Below are 22,459 nucleotides of genomic sequence, written 5' to 3' on the forward strand. Positions count from 1 at the left end.
GTGTAAACTTTAGCAGAGCTGCTCAGTGCTGAATTCAGGAACACAACACAACTCTTTTTTCACTTTAGACCCAAATAAAGTTTGAAAGTGAAGACTCCACAGAACAGTAGTGAGCTGAGCTGTCAATCCTCAATCCTCAGATTTAAAGCAGTAAAACACTCAGTGTTGTGTTACATACTGTAAATGAAACACTGTTAGTATTCACTATGTAATAAACACTTATAATTCAGTACTCACCTTAAAGAGAAACAACATCCACTTTACTCTCACAGACAGAAACAATCCCCTGAAGTGCAGAATAAATCCACAAGCACACACACACACACACACTATCAGCGGAATAAAAGCTGGCTGCTGTGTTGCTGGAACTTATGTGGCATTTCCAATACACACACTGCTAGACAAAGTGAAAGTATTTTTATATTGCATCAGACAGTTCCAATTGTCTCTTTAAGCCTTTTTACTCCTAGTATATTATCTTTGATAGTGCAGATACACAGTCAGGTCTGGAAGTATTTGGACAAATAAACACACTGGTCCTGTTAAATATTTTCCTGATCTAGAGTTTGGAAGCAGAAAAACATCTCTTGTCTTGTGTGTCGTAACCTCCCCCTGACAGGGTTCTTCGACTGATGGTAGTCTTAAAGAGGAGGTTCAGGTTGGTCTGGTACTTTTACATTTGGAAGTAATACCAGCTTTCTGTGGGATTGGCAACCCTGTGACCCAGGCATCTCACTGACCTCATTAGTGATCTCTACTAATCCTCGACTAAGTTACGATAAACACTCAACATGGCACCCATTCAGCTCGTTCAGTGTGTTGAGTGCAGGTTTGTCTCAAGCCTCCAGGGTTCAGGGTTCGAGTCCTGTCTCTGCCCTGTGCACACGCGTGCTTGGGTTTCCTACCCGGTCCACAGGGTGAGGCTGAGTGTGTGACTGTGCCCAGCGATGGGTTAGCACCCGATCAGGGTGTCACCTGCCTTGTGCCCCGAGTTCCCTGGGGTTCCCCGCGACCCCGTGCAGGATAAGCGGTACAGGAGATGGATGGATCTGCAGTGCCATCAAAAACACAAAGATCCAAACCAACAAGACTTTTGCTTTTTTTTTTAACATTCAGTACATTTCTGACTGTATCAGTAGATAAGCAGTGCTCAGAGCTCAGCAGAGTAAAAAAACACATTTTAATTTAAAAAAAAAAAAACCCTTACAGAAGTACTGTCAGTGTGTGAAGACAAAATGCTGTTGCTACTAATATACTACTACTAATGCTGCAGCTCGTATGCTACTGATAGCGCGTTCAACAATGGACATACTCACAAAGAAGCTTTACAGAAATAGATACAGTCAGGTCCATAAATATTGAGACATTGACACAATTCTAACATTTTTGGCTCTATACACCACCACAATGGATTTCAAATGAAACGAACAAGATGTGCTTTAACTGCAGACTGTCAGCTTTAATTTGAGGGTATTTACATCCAAATCAGGTGAACGGTGTAGGAATTACAACAGTTTGCATATGTGCCTCCCACTTGTTAAGGGACCAAAAGTGATGGGACAATTGGCTTCTCAGCTGTTCCATGGCCAGGTGTGTGTTATTCCCTCATTATCCCAATTACAATGAGCAGATAAAAGGTCCAGAGTTCATTTCAAGTGTGCTATTTGCATTTGGAATCTGTTGCTGTCAACTCTCAAGATGAGATCCAAAGAGCTGTCACTATCAGTGAAGCAAGCCATCATTAGGCTGAAAAAACAAAACAAACCCATCAGAGAGATAGCAAAAACATTAGGCGTGGCCAAAACAACTGTTTGGAACATTCTTAAAAAGAAGGAACGCACCGGTGAGCTCAGCAACACCAAAAGACCCGGAAGACCACGGAAAACAACTGTGGTGGATGACCGAAGAATTCTTTCCCTGGTGAAGAAAACACCCTTCACAACAGTTGGCCAGATCAAGAACACTCTCGAGGAGGTAGGTGTATGTGTGTCAAAGTCAACAATCAAGAGAAGACTTCACCAGAGTGAATACAGAGGGTTCACCACAAGATGTAAACCATTGGTGAGCCTCAAAAACAGGAAGGCCAGATTAGAGTTTGCCAAACGACATCTAAAAAAGCCTTCACAGTTCTGGAACAACATCCTATGGACAGATGAGACCAAGATCAACTTGTACCAGAGTGATGGGAAGAGAAGAGTATGGAGAAGGAACGGAACTGCTCATGATCCTAAGCATACCACCTCATCAGTGAAGCATGGTGGTGGTAGTGTCATGGCGTGGGCATGTATGGCTGCCAATGGAACTGGTTCTCTTGTATTTATTGATGATGTGACTGCTGACAAAAGCAGCAGGATGAATTCTGAAGTGTTTCGGGCAATATTATCTGCTCATATTCAGCCAAATGCTTCAGAACTCATTGGACGGCGCTTCACAGTGCAGATGGACAATGACCCAAAGCATACTGCAAAAGCAGCCAAAGAGTTTTTGAAGGGAAAGAAGTGGACTGTTATGCAATGGCCAAGTCAATCACCTGACCTGAATCCGATTGAGCAGCATTTCACTTGCTGAAGACAAAACTGAAGGGAAAATGCCCCAAGAACAAGCAGGAACTGAAGACAGTTGCAGTAGAAGCCAGGGATGAAACCCAGCGTCTGGTGATGTCTATGCGTTCCAGACTTCGGGCTGTAATTGACTGCAAAGGATTTGCAACCAAGTATTAAAAAGTGAAAGTTTGATTTATGATTATTATTCTGTCCCATCACTTTTGGTCCCTTAACAAGTGGGAGGCACATATGCAAACTGTTGTAATTCCTACACCGTTCACCTGATTTGGATGTAAATACCCTCAAATTAAAGCTGACAGTCTGCAGTTAAAGCACATCTTGTTCGTTTCATTTGAAATCCATTGTGGTGGTGTATAGAGCCAAAAATGTTAGAATTGTGTCGATGTCCCAATATTTATGGACCTGACTGTACATTTGAAATAAATGAAATCTAAATAAATTGTAAATATGTGAATTTTTCCCTAATGAGCAATCCAGCTCTTTTTTCCACAAATATTTACATTCAGTTACAGTCCACAAAACTACTTTACGTTAGAACACAGATTTAAAACTCAGTGATGCACATTTGGGCGTTTATCAGGCTGGTCCGAGTCCAGGGCTGCATGCGTAAGACAGCACTCGCGCTTGAAATCAGACACGCAGCAGGTTTTTGTTCATCAATACTCTGATATGAATTGGAATTTGGTAATATTCTAATTAGTACTGAGTCATGTAAACACCGTAATCCGATTGCCTGATTCAGCTAATATTGCAACCAGAATATAGACCTTAAACAGAAGACGTGCTCAGCGGAGCTTTTTCAGCAGAAGCATCATTCTCCTCCGCAGTGCTGTGAGCATTTGTCGTTTTTCTCTTGACCCAATCCCAGCCTTTTAATACAAATGGAAAGACAAACCGATGCAGGACAATGCCAATCACCAAACCCAGACAGAACCCGAGTCCAACAACCCAGCTGCTGTACACATGTTCACCTGAACACAGAACAACACACACACACACACATCTCTCACAAACTATTTCAATCACAAGGTTATAAAAACAGTTTTTTTCATTCAGTTTAGTTTGTCTAGAATGTGAAGAATACACACCTTTCACAGGAGGCAAGACTTTTTCATCTGTCTTCTTTGCTGTAGTGGTGAAGATGACATGAATATTCAGAACACCATTAACCAGGATCTCAACTTTACATCAAGAGCTAAGATTAATAAATTATGCAGAATAAAAATCCAACCCATGTAAAGTCTTACCTGTAACACTGAGTGTGTGTGTAGCTATGATCTCATCATTATCAGCGTCCCACACAGTGTACACACCGCTGTCAGACTCTCTCACATCATTCAGAATAAAGCAGGACTTGGACAAGGCTCTCTTCTCATAGTCTGGGTGATAGTGAACTTTCTTCTCACTGCTTTCGTAGAGTGTGACAGATTTCTGCCTTCCATCATCATCCGTCCTGTTAAACGTGACCTTCACTCGCTCCGAGATGAAGAACTCCACAGTGAAGGAGTCTCCATGTTCGATCTGTCTGCTACAGTTAATACCTGAGGAGATAAACACACACACACACACACACACACACACACACTGTGTTTTCCTACAGTACCTTTTCTCACTGATATTTAGCTTGATTTACTTTTCTTCCTCATGATCCAGGTAAAATATATTGTTACTATAATCCCCTCATACGTATAAGAACTGTTTACTGAGTGGAAAGTGAAGGATGCTTACGCTCGATGCGAAGATAAAGACGACAGATTTCCTTTCCATCACACTGACACGTGTACCAGGTCCTCTTACTGTAATCAGCTGCAGTGATGGTGAGAGACAGATCTCCTGTCAGGTACTGAGCATGAGTGATGTTAAATCCCTCCTCAGCGAGACACGTTGTCTGATTACACTGAGCCACAGTGCGTCTCTTATCGCTCATGATCCACCGGGCTGTACCAGGACATTTCCCGTGGCAGGTGAGAGCAGCAGACTCATTGAGTTTGGCCATTCCAAAAGGTGGAGCTGGAGATGGAGTACCTGCAGGAGAGATGGAGAGAGGAACGTCATGACCACTAGTGTGGGAACAGATGGTGATGACCTCTCACCTGTGGTCCAGAAACTCATCCAGCTCTGTGAAGTGTATGCTGCTAGGGAACATTATACAGACTGACGCTTGTAGCACGTTGCAGAGTCAATCACCAGGGGTCGCGTCTATCAAATCTGCATTTGCACTGTTTTGTACAGAAGCCGTGAATGAGATTTGTCAAGTTCTTCTTGTGTGTGAGGATGTGTGAATATTTACACACACTCCTGACCATGCGCATGCAGGAACCCCGAGTGGTTAAAAACAAAGGGTAATGAAGGCCAATTTATACTTGTGTGTTAATGCGTATTTGTGTCTTTGTATTGTGACGCAGAGAACAGAGAAGGGGATCATGGGTAAACAAGGCACGCAGAGACATGCTAGTGCATGTAAACAGATCCTTTCAGACCGGTGTGTTTAATAAACGCTGTGTATAAATCTCAGTGTAAACAGATTCAGTGTGTTAGTTACTCACATCATTATTATATGACATTATTAAATGTTACTTATTGTACTTTTCTAATGTTGAATGTTTTATTCAATAGAAAATGGAAACCTGCGTCTAGAATGTATTGCATCCAGACACAAGCGTATAATATAGCCTGATATTAAACAATGAGCTTGTCCGATTATCCCAGGGTGTGTGGTGTATAAAATCCAGTCCTAGCCCTAATCTACCACAGTCCCGTCACAACTGGCCTAATTTAAAATCAGAAAAATTAAACATGTTCAATATTTACAACTAAAAAAACGTGTATTGCGGGGGACACGTGAGTCTTGATGTCATGCGTGAATGACCCATAAGCTGGACTGTCATCCGCCGTGTCTGGTTCGATTCCAAGTTTCCACCATGTTTTATAGTAAATCTGTCTCTGTTGTCTCAGTAAGACTGTTTCTTTAAGCTAAACGCTGCACCTTTAATACACGTTCATTAACAATCTCACTTAACAGCGTGTTCCAGTACTGCAAGCAAGAAAAGACAAACTTACTTGTCAAAACAAGCTGCCAAAACAGGATCACCGAGCTTATGTACAAGTTCATGTCGAAGCCCTGAGGACGAACAGAGTTACAGAAAATCAGCATTACAGTGGAGCTGAATCCCAGTGTGCACCTGCTCTTACTGCACACTTTCATTCAGCACAGAGGTAAAGGTGGGAGGTAAAGCAGAACCTCTCCCCATTCCCGTCAGCCACGTGCACTTTATTAACAAGAAACTCCAGCCATCTTCTTACAGTCGGGTCAGTGAACGTACATTCAGATCATAAACAAACTCTACAGCAGGGTGTGAAGGTGACGTGAGAGGTTTTTAAAAGTCAGAACTGGAATAGGAAACGTGGTTAGTGTTAGTGCTCAGTAACGCTCTAGAAGACTACAGACGTATTCGATTTGAGAAACAGCGCTAGTGTTTAGCGCAGGTACATGGGTGGGGAAATTCGTACACGTCTAAATATTAACACATATTAACAAATATTAACACACAAAATCCGTCTTTGACATCTCTCAAACGAATAAAGGAAAAGAGGAGACTCTGCGAATTCCCAGGAATCCCTCGTCTGATCAAGCTGTTGCGATGGTGAAAAATATAAATACTGTGGGTTTTTTCTATCTGGAACTAGGACAGTAAATTAACATTATTTTCTTTGCAAGCATTTGTTTCAGGTTACAGCGTTATATAGCTCGCGTCTTTGTCTTTGAGTTACTGTAATTAAGCTTTAACGCAAACGCCATGCGGATCACAATGCTAGCTATTTAGCTAGCCAATTAAATAAACTCTTCTTTATCTTCGAACAAAATGTGTGTGTTTGTTTTAATTCGGGAAACTGCAGGTAATGATTTGGTTATTGGGGTGTTTTTTTATAATAAATAAAACATTACTTATCACTAGATACTCAGCACGGTGGACAACATGGTGCAGGTCACTCCCACTGCGCAGGTTTTAAGTGTTTTTGGGTCAGACTGGGATTACTTGGGTAATATGAACTAATAATTTATGAGTTTGTATTCTTTGATAAACTAGTTTTTGTTTTCTTGTTGTTTTTTAGACTCAGGAAGCCACAGACACATTTACACACTTTGTATGCTTTATCTTTTACTGTATTGCGTTTGCTTTGCCTTTGACATCACTTCATCATAAGCTGAAAGGAATAATGTAAATTATTATGAATAGTATGGAGTACAGTGGTCTAAACTCCCTCCATTTTGCTTCCTTGAAAAATAGCTTTAAGGTTCTCTGATTAAGAGAACTCGTGACTAGCCCTTACTTCACATGCAACATATCTTCCGCTTTATTTAAACCAGGTAATCCCCAATTGTTGCAAATGAAGCTCCCAGATTTCCAAACGATATATTTCCATTCAGATCAGTTAATAAATTAGTCAAAAAAGAGTTCCAGAAGGTCTGTTACCAGAAGGCTGTGGTAACTGATGCTGTTGATTCTGAAAGGTCATTGCATGTGCTGGTAAGTCCTGAAATGACACACGTGAGCAGTGTAGAGTGGGAGGATTGGCAGTGCATTAAAAAGCCTGAATATGGTTAAAAAAGCCACGGCTGCTGATCTGTGCATGTCACAACCCCTCAGGAGAAACAGTTTAAATGTAATTCTGTGAAAGCCATGAAATAATTCGGCTCTTAGGCTAACGAGTAACAGGAGCTCTGTCAAGATTAAGATTCAGATTATTAGATTTAGTTTATCACTGATAAATACTGCAGTTTTCATTCTATAAACATGTACATTTACAATTTAAAATAGTCTAAATAAGCTATGTATTATAGCTATAGCTATATCAGCCTATCATATCTATATTAGAATGAATAAATGTGATGTATTTAAAAAACTAACAGGATAACCTATCCCCTTTCTATTCACTAATCACACAATGGCAACATGTTCCTATCAGTACCTTGTGCCATATTCTTCCTTATTGTAGGTGACACACACACACACACATCCACACCCACATACACACACACATATACACACATACACGCACTCGCGCGCACTCGCACGCACACACACACACACGCACACACACACTGTTGGGAAAGTTAGCTGATAGTTATTAGTTACTGCAGCAGACACTCCCTACCGGACTAGCGGTTCAGATACTCAGCACACACACACACACACACACACACACGCGCGCTCATGGGCTCATTGCTGTTCATTCCTGCAGTGAAGCAGTGTTAGTGTAGAATACAGAGGGTGTCATTACTTTCAGCACTCACCTGCACAGGACACAACAACAACTTCAGACCAAAGTACAGAATCAGTTCCACGCGCTGCTCTTCTCACCAACATCCGCCACTCCGTCACGCGCTGCTCGGGGAACATTCGCCTTTACAGTTCGGATGTGCGCTCGTGAGCTGCGTCTGTTCCGCTGGTACTATAGCGCGGGGGTGTGCTCTCTCTCTCTCTCTCTCTCTCTCTCTCTCTCTGCGCATGCGCGGTGGAGGAGCGACTGTGGCGTGCAGAGCGCGAGCGCTGTTTGGCGTTTTGTCATTTTTCCTGTGAGATTGTCTTCCTTCTTTTCTGTAATTTAAATATGAAGTTGTCAGTGAGTTGTCAGTGAGCTGTCAGTGAGTTGTCAGTGAGCTGTCAGTGGGTTGTCAGTGGGTTGTCAGTGGGTTGTCAGTGAGCTGTCAGTGGGTTGTCAGTGGGTTGTCAGTGAGCTGTCAGTGAGCTGTCAGTGGGTTGTCAGTGAGCTGTCAGTGAGTTGTCAGTGGGTTGTCAGTGAGCTGTCAGCAGGCGGTGAACGCTGAGAGCGGGAGAGAGTGAGCGGAGAGCATGGTCTCTCCAGCACGGTGTCAGGTGGAGGAGGAACATCTGCTCTGCTCTGCCTCCTGAATGAATAAAGCTGTGGTGCTGCTGGTCCTGAAAAAGGAAAGATTGAAATTGAAAGTGGAACTTGGTTAAATGGCGTCATGACACGTTTCCCCTCCATCTGCCCTTGCGATGCGATCATCTCCATTGCGCCCCCATCCATAAACCACCAGCTGATCATGAAGGAGCTGGGCCTCTTCACTCCGGAAGGCTCTCCAGCCCCATGACAACCATCCCGCTGGGGTGTAAGAACTCTGCAGTGAAACACGTCCTGTCCTTCAGGAGATCAGTTTACATGGTTCTAAATAATCGTGATGAGACACCGGATGTAAACGTCAAGTGCAAAGACGGCGACAGCACTTCCACCGTGTTTGCCACCACTGAACACCTGAGATGTTTAAGAGGCTGAGCTGTCCATGCAGAGCTGAGCGGCACAACCCCGTCCCTAATGTCTGCACTGAGACTGGCCCTGACTCTGTAGAACAGCAGCAGAGGAACTCGCTGAGGAACACTGACGAGCTGCAGGACACCACAGCAAAGCTGACAGCTGAAAGCCAGGAGAAGAGGAACATCGTCAAACCGTCTGTAAAGCAAAACACTGCAGTGAGTCAGTGAACGCTATGATGCAGGAGAGTGAAGGATCAGAGTGCAGCTCAGGCGCTACAGGAGATCAGATCACACACATGGAGGACGGAGAGATCAGACCAGAGGAACCAGCAGCTTCTAGCAGTGCAGAAAGCCCACACTGTCAGCCTGAGGAGCTTTTTACAACTGACAAAAGGAAGAAGCATTGTTTCAGCTTCCAGCCACTTCCTGGACTACGTGCAATCCGCTAAATCAGCACAAATCAGCACAGATCAGCACAACACTCCACAGGAAGTGACAGTTTAAGGGTTCTCTCATCATGAAGAAGATGCAGACTCAGGGGCTTTTGGACTTTTTTTGGGTGGAGGGTCTGAGGGGGTTTTATACCATGTAAATATGTGAAACTGAGACATTAAAGGAACTGTAGAAGATAAAAGTCTCTCTCTCTCTCTCTCTCTCTCTCTCTCTGTCTCAGATCCAAGTAGCTTTATCTCCAGAGTAAAAGGCTTTACGTTACCGGCGCATTGGTAACATTACACTACACATACACACATTTACACACAATTTAAAAAAGTTCTATAAAATAATAGCAATAAGAGGTTTCAGTTTTCATGCGCTTTATTTGCATGACAAACAAGTGGAATTAGTAATGCCAAAGCAGGTACAAAGGAAGGGTAGAGTAAAAACAGGAGAAATAAAATAAAATCCTAATAGATTCAAATAAACAAAACCAAAAAAAAAGTGCAAACAGTGTACATAACTTCAGGACAATGTAAAGGCACTATATACCCAATCTCTCTCTCTCTCTCTCTCTCTCTCTCTCTCTCTCTCTCCACACAACGACCCTGGGACGAGTTTCACACACGTTCCCTCACTCTCTTAGAGAACATGGTTCCCTCAGGGTTCTTTAGATAGATAAAGGTTCCTGGTAAAGAGAGAACCCACTCTGACAGGAACTGAGTGGAACCTTTACGAGTTCTCCGGAGCGAGGACCAGTGGCGTGTGTGTGTGTGTGTGTGTGTGTAAAACAGTGTGATGGTGAGAGCAGAAATAAAGCTTACACCTTTAAAAGTGTGTAAAAGTGTGAAATTTATTATCAATTCACAATTAAACATTAGGATTTTTGTTAAATAGAGAAAGATGAACACACAGACATCAGCTTTATCTAAGACACATTCCTAATCTTTTCATCAAATGAGCGCAAAAAGAAGAAATACATAATTATTCCACTCAACAAGAACGTAACTGACATTTAATAAATATGAATAAATATGTTTACATTCAGGAATTGATTAAAAAATAGTTGTTTTTTTTAAAATTATTTTTCTACATTCACAGCAACAGCAGGATAAATTTTGGTCACAAAGCGATTGCTGTTTGCTGAGCGTCACTCAGCGTCCTTCCACAACAGATTCCTGCCTTTATCCTTTTTTATAAAGAAACCCGACTCAAAAAGCTTGAACATTTACTCTCCCCAGAGTCGGAGGCGCTTTAAGCTCTGTGCTTCAGGCTCTTAATGCTTGTTAGTGGTTTATTTCATTTTACTCCTGTTTTATTTCATTGCTTGGTTGGGACTCACCCGAGTCTTTACATGTGCTGGAGAAATAAACATCACCTGAGTTTCATTACAGCTCAGCTCTTCTGAAATGTGAAAACAAGTGTGTGTGTGTGTGTGTGTGTGTGTGTGTGTGTGTGTGGTTCAGCAGCAACACACTCAGCCTTGGCAGTGACAGAGATGTAAATGAAATGACATCACACACACACACACACACACTCTCAGTACAGATGTGTACAGATGCAGGAATCATGCCCCATCACGGCCATGTGACAGAGTCACAGGAATGAAACACGAGCTGAACACCATCAGCATCACCGTAACAGTTACTGAACACTAAGTGAAATCTAAGTGTTTATATAAACGGCAGGCTTTTCATTCTTTTATGATGTATGTCCAGCAAAATTTGTTTCAAAACATCTGTCAGTGCTTGCGCGTTTCTGACAGCTTGTCACACTCAGTAAAACAGTACAGAGACAGGAAGAAGTCTGACAGCGAAGCTAATAGCAGGATAAACGTCATTATCGCAAATACACACGGATGCAGTAAAACCCTTTCATTTACAGTTTAGACGTGTGCACGTGTTTTTATTGCTTACTGAATGCACACGAATGCAGGTGTGCGAGTGTAAACCCTCCGCGTGTGTGTGTGTGTGTAAACCCGCCCTGTGTGTGCGAGTGTAACCGCGCTGTGTGTGCGAGTGTATACCAGCCCTGTGTGTGCAAGTGTAACCCCGCTGTGTGTGCGAGTGTAACCCCGCTGTGTGTGCGAGTGTATACCAGCCCTGTGTGTGCGAGTGTAACCGCGCTGTGTGTGCGAGTGTATACCCGCCCTGTGTGTGCGAGTGTATACCCGCCCTGTGTGTGCGAGTGTAACCGCGCTGTGTGTGCGAGTGTATACCAGCCCTGTGTGTGCAAGTGTAACCCCGCTGTGTGTGCGAGTGTAACCCCGCTGTGTGTGCAAGTGTAACCCCGCTGTGTGTGCAAGTGTAACCCCGCTGTGTGTGCGAGTGTATACCAGCCCTGTGTGTGCGAGTGTAACCGCGCTGTGTGTGCGAGTGTAACCCCGCTGTGTGTGCGAGTGTAACCCCGCTGTGTGTGCGAGTGTATACCAGCCCTGTGTGTGCGAGTGTAACCGCGCTGTGTGTGTGCGAGTGTAACCCCGCTGTGTGTGCGAGTGTAACCCCGCTGTGTGTGCGAGTGTAACCCCGCTGTGTGTGCGAGTGTAACCCCGCTGTGTGTGCGAGTGTAACCCCGCTGTGTGTGCGAGTGTATACCAGCCCTGTGTGTGCGAGTGTAACCGCGCTGTGTGTGCGAGTGTAAACCAGCCCTGTGTGTGCGAGTGTATACCAGCCCTGTGTGTGCAAGTGTAACCCCGCTGTGTGTGCGAGTGTATACCAGCCCTGTGTGTGCGAGTGTAACCGCGCTGTGTGTGCGAGTGTAAACCAGCCCTGTGTGTGCGAGTGTATACCAGCCCTGTGTGTGCAAGTGTAACCCCGCTGTGTGTGCGAGTGTATACCAGCCCTGTGTGTGCGAGTGTAACCGCGCTGTGTGTGCGAGTGTAACCCCGCTGTGTGTGCGAGTGTAACCCCGCTGTGTGTGCGAGTGTATACCAGCCCTGTGTGTGCGAGTGTAACCGCGCTGTGTGTGTGCGAGTGTAACCCCGCTGTGTGTGCGAGTGTAACCCCGCTGTGTGTGCGAGTGTAACCCCGCTGTGTGTGCGAGTGTAACCCCGCTGTGTGTGCGAGTGTAACCCCGCTGTGTGTGCGAGTGTATACCAGCCCTGTGTGTGCAAGTGTAACCCCGCTGTGTGTGCGAGTGTATACCAGCCCTGTGTGTGCGAGTGTAACCGCGCTGTGTGTGCGAGTGTATACCCGCCCTGTGTGTGCGAGTGTATACCCGCCCTGTGTGTGCGAGTGTAACCCCGCTGTGTGTGCGAGTGTAACCCCGCTGTGTGTGCGAGTGTAACCCCGCTCTGTGTGTGCGCGACCCTGTAAAACGTAACTGTGGCTAATGCCCGGCTCCTAGCGGGAAACATACGACAGCTTGTCCTACAGAGCATTAATCACACACGCGCAGTTTGATGCTTTCAACAGGATTAAACTTCCCATTCAGTGAGAAGTGATCACGATCATCTCTCCAACACTTTTCCACTTTCCTCCAGATGAAACTGCAGCCCTTCACTACACTACACACAGCACCGAACACACACACACCCAGCACGAGTCCCAGCACCAGTCCCACGATGACCCCTCTGTACTCCTCCTCGAATATGTGCTTCATGTTCCAGCTGTCCTGTTTACCTGAAGAAAAAACAACACACACGTCATCATCTGATTCACTTTAAACACAAAATCAGCACTGACACACACACACACACACACACACACACACACACACAGTTCAGCCATTAACAGTGGTAGTGTTACTGTAGAACGTTAAGGTGTGACTCGAGTAAATATCGAACACCTCTAGAGCTATGATGTGGAGGATTACTTTAATAAAATGATTTACCCACAGATCTACTTCCTCCATCCCTGCTTTTCATCACAATCCCATCACAGCATCAGCGTAAACCCCGAACGAGTCTACACTTTAACAGCTGTGACTGCTGCTACACACACTTTCTCTTTAGCACAGCCGTTGTAATGGGACAGCTAGCGATTAGCATAGCGGAGTGATGATCATGCTAGCTACAGTAGCGTGTGAGAGGTCAGGAGGAAAGCTGCTGTTAGGTAGATTTAGCTAACGTTGGTTCCTCTGTGAACTAATTCACCATCAGGAACTAAAAAGATGGATATCAGGCAGTCGTCTTTTACTTATATATCTGAAGTCTATTTTAGAGCTTATACTTTTCTACTTTTTTACCAGAGGATTTCTTTACAAGTAACTCGTTACTTTCAGCTTTTACCACGTCCCACTGTTTCTAGCTCACAGAAGTCACAGTCACACTCACTTCCTGCTTTGTCTCATATCCTGTTTAGCCACAAGTCTCCAATGCCAGTGTGTCTGTTCTTTCTTGTCTTTTCTTGTCTTTTCTTGTTTCTTTAAACTCCACTTGACTTGAATCAGGTGTTTAATCAGATCACTCTGTAAAATAAGTCTAAATAAACAGTGTGTAAAGTGTGTGTACCTTTAGCAGGCAGTGTGTTGTTGACATCTGTCTTATTTCCTGTGATGACGAAAGCAGACGTGTTAGTGAACTAAACGAACGCACATTCCAGCATCATGCAGCAGGATTTTAAACCCAGAGTAAAGTCTTACCCGTGAGCGTGAGTGTGTGTGTGGATATAATCTCGTCGTTATCAGCGTCCCGCACAGCGTACACACCGCTGTCAGACTCCTTCACTGCGGTCAGAGTCAGCGAGCAACTAAACACCACTCTCTTCTCGTATTCAGGCTCACACTGAAGATTCCGCCCAGCGACGCTGCAGAGCGGAACTGAGACAGCGCTCCGAGCTCCATCATCACCGCTCCTGCGTAACACAAGCTCCGCTCGCTCAGGGATCCGAACATCCATAACAAGCGAATCTCCAGGACAGATCTGTTTCATCAGCTCCACAGCTGAGGAGATAAACACACACACACACACACACACACACACAACAACAACAACTTAATCCCTTTCCACCTCTTTAGCCTTCATTTATCATCAGAAGTAACCAATACGCTGAGTTTCCAGGGATGTTTTTTTAAACTGTGATTTTAAATATCAAATCATCCTCTGAGCTAATATTGATAAAGCTGCTCAGAGTAAAATGTTTTCCTTTGCAGTCAGTGCATTTACACTACACTTACACCTAACAATAAGAACAACCTCCAGACATTTACAGCTTTAAGAGTACAGTGCTTACACTACTTATAGCAGCTATGCAGAAGCGTAAACTGCTGTCCTGAAGATGTCGGAAAACTTAAAGTGACAGCTTCACCTCTGACTGTTACGAAGCGCTGACACTGGAGTCTGTCCGATCCTAGACTCATCCTATTAACTATTACACGTCCCTGTGAAGGAGCTGTTACTACAGAAACGATATTAAACGTATTACAACGAGCGCATTAATTATAAATAAAGCTGTGATTTGCAGCTGCACTACTGTCAGAGCTGCTGTTCTAGAAAACTAATCCACACCTTCGGACTGATTTGATGAAAACACACACTGATGATGTTTTGTTACGTCTTTGATGAAGTTGTGAGAGAGTGGTATAGAAATAAAAGAATTATTATACACTATCACAACAATTTCACTACCATGTTCAAAGGTTTACTGAGTGGACACGAGGTAGGGACACTTACGCTCAAAGCGAAGACTCACGGAACAGACGTCCTCGCCGTCGCACTGACACGTGTACCAGCCACGCCTACTGTAATCAGCTGCGGTGATGGTGAGAGACAGATTCCCCTCCAGGTACTGATCACGAGAGACGAGAAACCCCTCCTCGGAGCTGCAGGACGTCCGATCACACCGAGCCACCACTACATCTCCCCTCGGCTTCTGGATCTTTGTCCATTTCACTGAACCTGAACATTTCCCTTCACAGGACAGAGTAGCAGGCTGATGAAGCTTCCTTACTGTAGACTTAAAGCCTGCCAAAGAGGACACGCCTGCAGCAAAGCACAGAGACGGAGAGGTGAATAATGGCATTCTCCTGTCAGAGTGTGTGTGTGTGTGTGTGTGTGTGTGTGTGTGTGCGCAGTTGCGTCATTATTTATGTGAGGAACGTTGCTGGTAGTCAGAGTTGGGTTATGCAACTGCTTTAGGGGATTTTCCGAGCTCCACATTCACATTATTAAATCTCATGTGTAGTTCACACCACTTGGGTTACAGGATTTTTTAATAGAATAAAAGATGCAAAAAAAATAAGAAGACAGCGAGTGTTGAAATAAATCTAACGGAAGTCTAGTATATCTAGTAAAACCTTTTCATAGACTTTAAAACCACAGTATTATTCATTCATGAGTAGTGTCATATTAACATACTTCATACTGTCCTCAGTGAACCTCTGAATTAAGTCTGGAGTTAGGTCTGAGGTCTGAATACTGATGTGTGTGTGATATTTCAGTATTAAATCCTCACTGAGTGCTGAAATCTACTCTGAGGGGAAATAAATAACTTACTGGCAGCAATCATCAGCCCAAACAGGACCACGAGCATCATGTAGGTCTTCATGTCTACAGAAACAGAAAAGAAACAATACACTTAACTTTAAGCTCCAGTTTAACCCTGCTGTGTTTACACACTTACATCACACTGCAGCTAAAAGTCAATCATTCATCATCATCATCATCATCATAACAACAATAATAATAATAATAATAATAATAAAGAACACTGCTGGGCTTTGCTCCATCCTCACTGCAGGATTAAATGGTAACTGAAGGTAGAACTGAAAAATATTTGCATACAGAAAAGAAAGGCTGTGTGGGAGGTAGAAAAAGTGTAAGGAGTGTGTACACAAACACACACACACACACACACACACACAGAGGAGGAGTGTGTACACAAACACACACACACACACAGAGGACACACAGACACAGAGAGGGGAATACCTCCTTTAGAGATTTCTAGAACACGCCATATAAGGCTTTACATCCAGACACTACCTTGTGACCTCTACACACTCTCACTGATTACACTCCCACACATGCATGTGTGTGTGTGTGCATGTGTGTATGCATGTGTGTGCGTGTGTGGTTAGACATTACATTCAAATTAGGGGGAACATTTTATTCTCCTCCACGCATTCACACATTAAAGTGTACTATTCCCCCTGTACAAGTGTGTAAATGTACAGGTGTGTAAGTGTGTAAATGTACAGGTGTGTAAGTGTGTAAATGTACAGGTGTGTAAGTGTGTAAATGTACAGGTGTGTAAGTGTACAGGTGTGTAAGTGTGTAAATGTACAGGTGTGTAAGTGTGTAAATGTACAGGTGTGTAAGTGTGTAAGTAAGTGTGTAAGTGTACAATTGTGTAAGTGTACAGGTGTGTAAGTAAGTGTGTAAGTGTACAGGTGTGTAAGTGTGTAAGTAAGTGTGTAAGTGTAGGAGTGTGTAAGTGTACAGGTGTGTAAGTAAGTGTGTAAGTGTAGGAGTGTGTAAATGTACAGGTGTGTAAGTGTGTAAGTAAGTGTGTAAGTGTACAATTGTGTAAGTGTACAGGTGTGTAAGTAAGTGTGTAAGTGTACAGGTGTGTAAGTGTGTAAGTAAGTGTGTAAGTGTAGGAGTGTGTAAGTGTACAGGTGTGTAAGTGTGTAAGTAAGCGTGTAAGTGTGTAAGTAAGTGTGTAAGTGTGTAAGTAAGTGTGTAAGTGTAGGAGTGTGTAAGTGTACAGGTGTGTAAGTAAGTGTGTAAGTGTAGGAGTGTGTAAGTGTACAGGTGTGTAAGTAAGTGTGTAAGTGTAGGAGTGTGTAAGTGTACAGGTGTGTAAGTGTGTAAGTAAGTGTGTAAGTGTAGGAGTGTGTAAGTGTACAGGTGTGTAAGTAAGTGTGTAAGTGTAGGAGTGTGTAAGTGTACAGGTGTGTAAGTGTGTAAGTAAGTGTGTAAGTGTAGGAGTGTGTAAGTGTACAGGTGTGTAAGTAAGTGTGTAAGTGTAGGAGTGTGTAAGAGTACAGGTGTGTAAGTAAGTGTGTAAGTGTACAGGTGTGTAAGTGTGTAAGTAAGTGTGTAAGTGTACAGGTGTGTAAGTGTGTAAGTAAGTGTGTAAGTGTAGGAGTGTGTAAGTGTACAGGTGTGTAAGTAAGTGTGTAAGTGTAGGAGTGTGTAAGAGTACAGGTGTGTAAGTAAGTGTGTAAGTGTACAGGTGTGTAAGTGTGTAAGTAAGTGTGTAAGTGTACAGGTGTGTAAGTGTGTAAGTAAGTGTGTAAGTGTACAGGTGTGTAAGTGTGTAAGTAAGTGTGTAAGTGTACAGGTGTGTAAGTAAGTGCGTAAGTGTAGGAGTGTGTAAGTGTACAGGTGTGTAAGTAAGTGTGTAAGTGTAGGAGTGTGTAAGTGTACAGGTGTGTAAGTAAGTGTGTAAGTGTAGGAGTGTGTAAGTGTACAGGTGTGTAAGTGTACAGGTGTGTAAGTAAGTGTGTAAGTGTACAGGTGTGTAAGTAAGTGTGTAAGTGTACAGGAGTGTAAGTGTGTAAGTAAGTGTGTAAGTGTAGGAGTGTGTAAGTGTACAGGTGTGTAAGTAAGTGTGTAAGTGTACAGGTGTGTAAGTAAGTGTGTAAGTGTAGGAGTGTGTAAGTGTACAGGTGTGTAAGTAAGTGTGTAAGTGTAGGAGTGTGTAAGTGTACAGGTGTGTAAGTAAGTGTGTAAGTGTAGGAGTGTGTAAGTGTACAGGTGTGTAAGTAAGTGTGTAAGTGTAGGAGTGTGTAAGTGTACAGGTGTGTAAGTGTACAGGTGTGTAAGTAAGTGTGTAAGTGTACAGGTGTGTAAGTAAGTGTGTAAGTGTACAGGAGTGTAAGTGTGTAAGTAAGTGTGTAAGTGTAGGAGTGTACACACCTTTATGAGAAACACTTCACATCACGATGTACTGAAGAGCTAACCTTCACTACGGCGCGAGTCTCGTGAATTCATGCGTGGATAATTAAGCACACGTTTGTTAGGTGATGTATTCATGAACACGTAGGGCTAAACTAAATCACCCCGGCTCTAGAAGAGAGAATATTGTTCATCATCTGCGTACACAAACGTCCCGGATCACCTCCGTCGTTTCCACTCATCCTCCTTATCGCACGCAGGAAGACACCCTGGTGAGGGGTGTGAAGAGACGTGGATGGAGAAGGATGAGAAACAGGCTGAGATGAAATCACTGCTGGTTACTAGGAGTGTGTCTTTCTACGCTCGTGATTAGTACATGCCTTAACTCATCACTAGCTCGTGTTAAAGTGAGGGTTAATTCAGGGATTGATGCATGTGCTGTCACTGTAACGTGTACACACCTTTATGTGTGTATGAGTGTGTGATGTGTGAGTGTGTGATGTATGAGTGTGTGACGTGTGAGTGTGTGATGTGTGAGTGTGTGATGTATGAGTGTGTGACGTATGAGTGTGTGATGTATGGTTATAACGCCTTTCGCTTACACGTCACTGCTGGAATCCAGAGCAGCGCGTGAGCAGGTGATGCAACTCGTCCAGCGTGTGTGTAACTTCCTGAGTCACGTGCACGCGCACTCAAATCCCGGTTTAGAAAAACACAAAAACATGCGCGTTCACTCAAACACACAACAACAACACAGTTAAATCTGATCTGAAAGGCGAAGTGTGTGTTGTTGAGCTCGGCTGATGCAACACGTGTGTGTGTGTGTGTGTGTTAAAGCGTTCCAGGGGTGAGATGTAGCATGACAGTGCAGTTAGTTTTCTACCTCAAACCTCAAGTAAGCAAACTGCACACACACACACACACACACACACACACACTGTTTAGAGCTGTACTCACCAAAGAATGCGTACAAAACTCTTTAAACTAAATCAGTCAATGCGATGAGGCTCATCAGCCCAGAGCCCGGCACCGAATGGAGCACGCGCCAGCTGTGGGGGTGTGTATATACACAAATCGTGTAGTGGGCGTGGCCTAAATTCCAGAAGATTCCACAGGACCGCTCTACACCGTTATGGAAAGCAAAATGGCTTACTGCGTTTTTAAACTTAAAACGACGGAAAGATACACGTGAATAGTGAGCCGTTTGGCTTTTAATAAACCGTGAAGGCGTGCGTGTGCGTGTGCGTGTGTGCGTGTGTGTGTGTGCGTGCGTGCGTGTGCGTGTGTGTGTGTGTGCGTGTGTGTGTGTGTGCGTGTGTGTTTGGTGTGTGTGCGTGTGTGTGTGTGTGCGTGTGCGTGTGTGTTTGGTGTGTGTGCGTGTGTGTGTGTGTGTGCGTGTGTGTGTGTGTGTGTGTGTGAGATCTCAGTGACTCGGACCAGGAGATAGCTGTTGCATTAGTGCTGGTTTGAGTAGGTGTGAAACTGCTGATCTGGAGTTTCCACAGAATGGAGAGAACAGCAGCCTTCCAGTGAGAGTCAGTCCTGTGGTCAGTAACACCTTGTTGTGACCTGACTGAAAGCCTGCTATGACTCACAGAACCACTCTTTACACCCGTGGTGAGCAGAAAAGCAGCTCAGCAAGCACCTGCACACCTGGTCGGGGAAGTGCCTCTGGCTGGATGTTCTTCTGTCCACCTCTCACCTGGTACACCAGTAGTTTTGGTGTTGAAGGGACATCAGGTGGCTCTTGATCTCCATCTGATTACATTTTTCCCTTTTTCTTGCTAAAGGCTGAGTGTAAAGCTAATGATACTCTGGAGCTCTTCATGTATTTAAATACACAATGCAGCGACATTATACACCCATGACAGGTGACGTGAATAACACTGTGTATTCAATTCAGTTTTATTTGTATAGCACTTTTAACAAAGGCCACTGTCATAAAGCAGCTTTACAGAAATATATAAATGATATAAAGCAGGATTATAGCTGTAAAGATTATCTCATTACAATGGCACCTGTAAAGGGGTGAGATATATTAGGCAGCAAGTGAACAGTCAGTTCTCAAAGTTGATGTGTTGGAAGCAGGAAAAATGGGCAAGCGTAAGGATCTGCTGAGAAACCTCGGGTCCTGGCCTTCATGTAGATGTTACTGTGACACGTACCACCTACCTAAACATGCTGCAGACCGAGTTACACCCCTTCATGGTAACGGTGTTCCCTAATGGCAGTGAACTCTGTCAGCAGGATGATGCTCCCTGACACACTGCAGAAACTGTTCAGGAACGGTTTGAGGAACATGACAAAGAGTCCAAGGTGTTGACTCGGCCTCCAAATTCCCCAGATCTCTATCTGATCGAGCGTCTGTGGGACGTGCTGGACAAACAAGTCCGATCCATGAAGGCTCCACCTCACAACTTACAGGACTTAAAGGATCTGCTGCTAACCTCTTGGTGCCAGAAACCACACACACCTTCAGAGGTCATGTGGAGTCCAGGCCTCGACGCGTTGGAGATGTTTTAACGGCACAAGGAGGAACTACACAGTATTAGGCAGGTGGTTATAACGTTATGGCTGATCGGTGTATATGTACTATTAGGTGTATATGTATTATTATTATTATTGTTATTATTATTACACTGTTGTTTAGTTGTTGTTTGCGTCACCAGTGAGTGAACACTGAGCTCAATCACAAACACATCCTTTCCGATGTGCGGATTTTCTCTGTGAGAACATAACCACGCTTTAAATCAGTGTAAAGCAGGCTTAACTCTGACGAGGAAAAAGCAGAGTGTTCAGGAAGTCACCCTCGAGCCCGCGTTCAGCACGTGACCTCACACATCTGTTCATCTGTACAGTAAAAGAGGTTTAATAACATTCTGACTTTACAGTAAAAAGTCTTTAATGACACTCTTCTTATTATTATTCTTTTACAAAAATAAGCATGAGCGTGTGAATAACGTCCGTCAGGAGTTCAGGGTTTGCTGAAGTCACTGCTGCTGATGATCATCTCTGTGGTGTGGAGGTGAAACCTGAACACTCCTGATTACACCTTTAATCCTCCTGTTTTATCAGTTCACTCAGCGCTGCTCTGCTCTCCACTCTTCTTCTTCTTCTTCTGCTTCTTCTTCTTCTGTTTCTTCTCCTCATTACTCTGATTCTGCTGAGCTTTGTTTTTTTTAGCAGGTGGCTGATTCTGTGTTTCTGACTCAGTCCTCTTCTTTTTATTATTCTTTCTCTTCTTCTTCCCCTCCTCTCCTCCTCCTCCTCCTCCTCCCGGTGTGGGCGTGTCTGTAGTGTCTTTACCCTCCAGGATCACAGGCTTCTTGCGGTTTTTGCGTTTCTTGCTCTCGGGAAGGAATCCTTTCTTCTTTTTCTTCGGCTCCTCCTCCTGCTCTGTCTGTTCCTCCTCCTTCGCTTTCTTCACCTTCTCCACTTTTGGCTTCCTGAAAATGACAGAAGTGTGAAAATTAAACACACAGTCTGAATTACACGTGTATTCATTTACTGATGAGATCAGATTCAGGCCTGCGTGTTGACGTACGTGTGTGTGTGTGTGTGTGTGTGTGTGTGTGTGAGAGAGATTAACGCTGTTATCTGATATCAGTTATGTCTGCAGCTCTGTTTATATACAGAGTGTAGCTTCCAGTTTAAAGAGTGAACTGAAATACAACGGGAGTGAAATTACACATGAACAAGAATAGAATATTACACACATCCTACACATTCATGTAAATAAAGAGAAGTTCGTGTTCTGCGCTAGTGACCAGAAGGGTGTGAGCTCAAACGCCATTATCAAGCCCTCAAGCAAGACTTTAATGATTATTATTAGTAGTATTTATGTAAATATCTGTAAATCCAATATAATCAAGAACATCTAATGAATAAATGCTGACTGTAAAACTAAAACAGATTTCAAATCTAAGTTTTAAACCAGGACTTGATGTATCATGATGTTCCCGTCCTGATCCCTGATCCGTGAGTGTGTTCAGGGGAAAGTCAGACTCACTGGAGCCCGAACAGCTTCATGACGCTCCAGTACGTGTCCTCCAGCTTCCCCGACTTCTGCAGACTCCCATCAGCGTTCATGGACCTCACAACGTTCCGGAGACCTTCTAGCTTCACCTCCAACTTCTGCTCAGGAAAGAAAGTGTGACTAAGTTTTCATAAACTGCTCACATTTTTATACAGTATAACCAACAACATGTGTGTATTTGAGCTGCAGGTGTATGTAAAGTTCTAATGCAGTGTTCCTCACACAGGGTCACGGTAAAGTCTCTTCTCCTGATCATCAGTGTAACGAGCTCACAGCTGAACTCTGGTTAAACTTTACCTGCAGAGGTGCAGTCATGATGGCAGGAAATACACCACGCCTAGTTTATTATGAAGCAGGAAGTCTC

At 43.9% G+C, this 22,459-nt stretch overlaps 3 protein-coding genes across 6 annotated transcripts in view; all 3 read right to left on the reverse strand.

The window, feature by feature from the left end:
* Positions 1 to 1,163: 1,163 nt before the first annotated feature.
* On the reverse strand, positions 1,164 to 8,363 carry LOC113528265 (uncharacterized). Of its 2 annotated transcripts, XM_026916718.3 has the most exons (6): positions 7,861 to 7,992; positions 5,625 to 5,685; positions 4,293 to 4,589; positions 3,812 to 4,105; positions 3,653 to 3,691; positions 1,164 to 3,535 (listed from the first exon to the last, which is right to left on the reverse strand). In XM_026916718.3, exons 2-6 carry the CDS (start codon positions 5,674 to 5,676, stop codon positions 3,333 to 3,335), a joined length of 885 nt encoding a protein of 294 aa, XP_026772519.3. In that variant the 5' UTR covers positions 5,677 to 5,685; positions 7,861 to 7,992; the 3' UTR covers positions 1,164 to 3,332. The 2 variants fall into 2 exon arrangements, with proteins under 2 accessions (XP_026772519.3, XP_026772518.3); XM_026916717.3 differs by lacking the exon at positions 5,625 to 5,685 and having other exon boundaries at positions 7,861 to 8,363.
* A 4,254-nt stretch (positions 8,364 to 12,617) lies between these two features.
* On the reverse strand, positions 12,618 to 19,249 carry LOC117595925 (uncharacterized). 3 transcript variants are annotated; one of them, XM_034299098.2, is made up of 6 exons: positions 19,017 to 19,242; positions 15,711 to 15,764; positions 14,889 to 15,197; positions 13,859 to 14,158; positions 13,728 to 13,766; positions 12,618 to 12,897 (listed from the first exon to the last, which is right to left on the reverse strand). In XM_034299098.2, exons 2-6 carry the CDS (start codon positions 15,760 to 15,762, stop codon positions 12,656 to 12,658), a joined length of 942 nt encoding a protein of 313 aa, XP_034154989.1. In that variant the 5' UTR covers positions 15,763 to 15,764; positions 19,017 to 19,242; the 3' UTR covers positions 12,618 to 12,655. The 3 variants fall into 3 exon arrangements, with proteins under 3 accessions (XP_034154989.1, XP_053085228.1, XP_053085229.1); XM_053229253.1 differs by lacking the exon at positions 19,017 to 19,242 and adding an exon at positions 18,081 to 18,984; XM_053229254.1 differs by lacking the exon at positions 13,728 to 13,766 and having other exon boundaries at positions 19,017 to 19,249.
* Positions 19,250 to 20,904: 1,655 nt separating this feature from the next.
* The window catches only part of mybbp1a (MYB binding protein (P160) 1a), a 17,439-nt gene continuing 15,884 nt past the window's right edge, over positions 20,905 to 22,459 (reverse strand). Inside the window, exons 26-27 of the mRNA XM_053229137.1 lie at positions 22,069 to 22,193; positions 20,905 to 21,505 (exon numbers count right to left, since the gene is read on the reverse strand). Of these exons, the coding sequence (XP_053085112.1) occupies positions 21,136 to 21,505; positions 22,069 to 22,193 (495 nt within the window). The 3' untranslated portion in view covers positions 20,905 to 21,135. The remainder of the gene's footprint in view (positions 21,506 to 22,068; positions 22,194 to 22,459) is intronic.

This window comes from Pangasianodon hypophthalmus, chromosome 24 (genome assembly GCF_027358585.1).
Source record: "Pangasianodon hypophthalmus isolate fPanHyp1 chromosome 24, fPanHyp1.pri, whole genome shotgun sequence".
NCBI lineage: Eukaryota > Metazoa > Chordata > Actinopteri > Siluriformes > Pangasiidae > Pangasianodon > Pangasianodon hypophthalmus.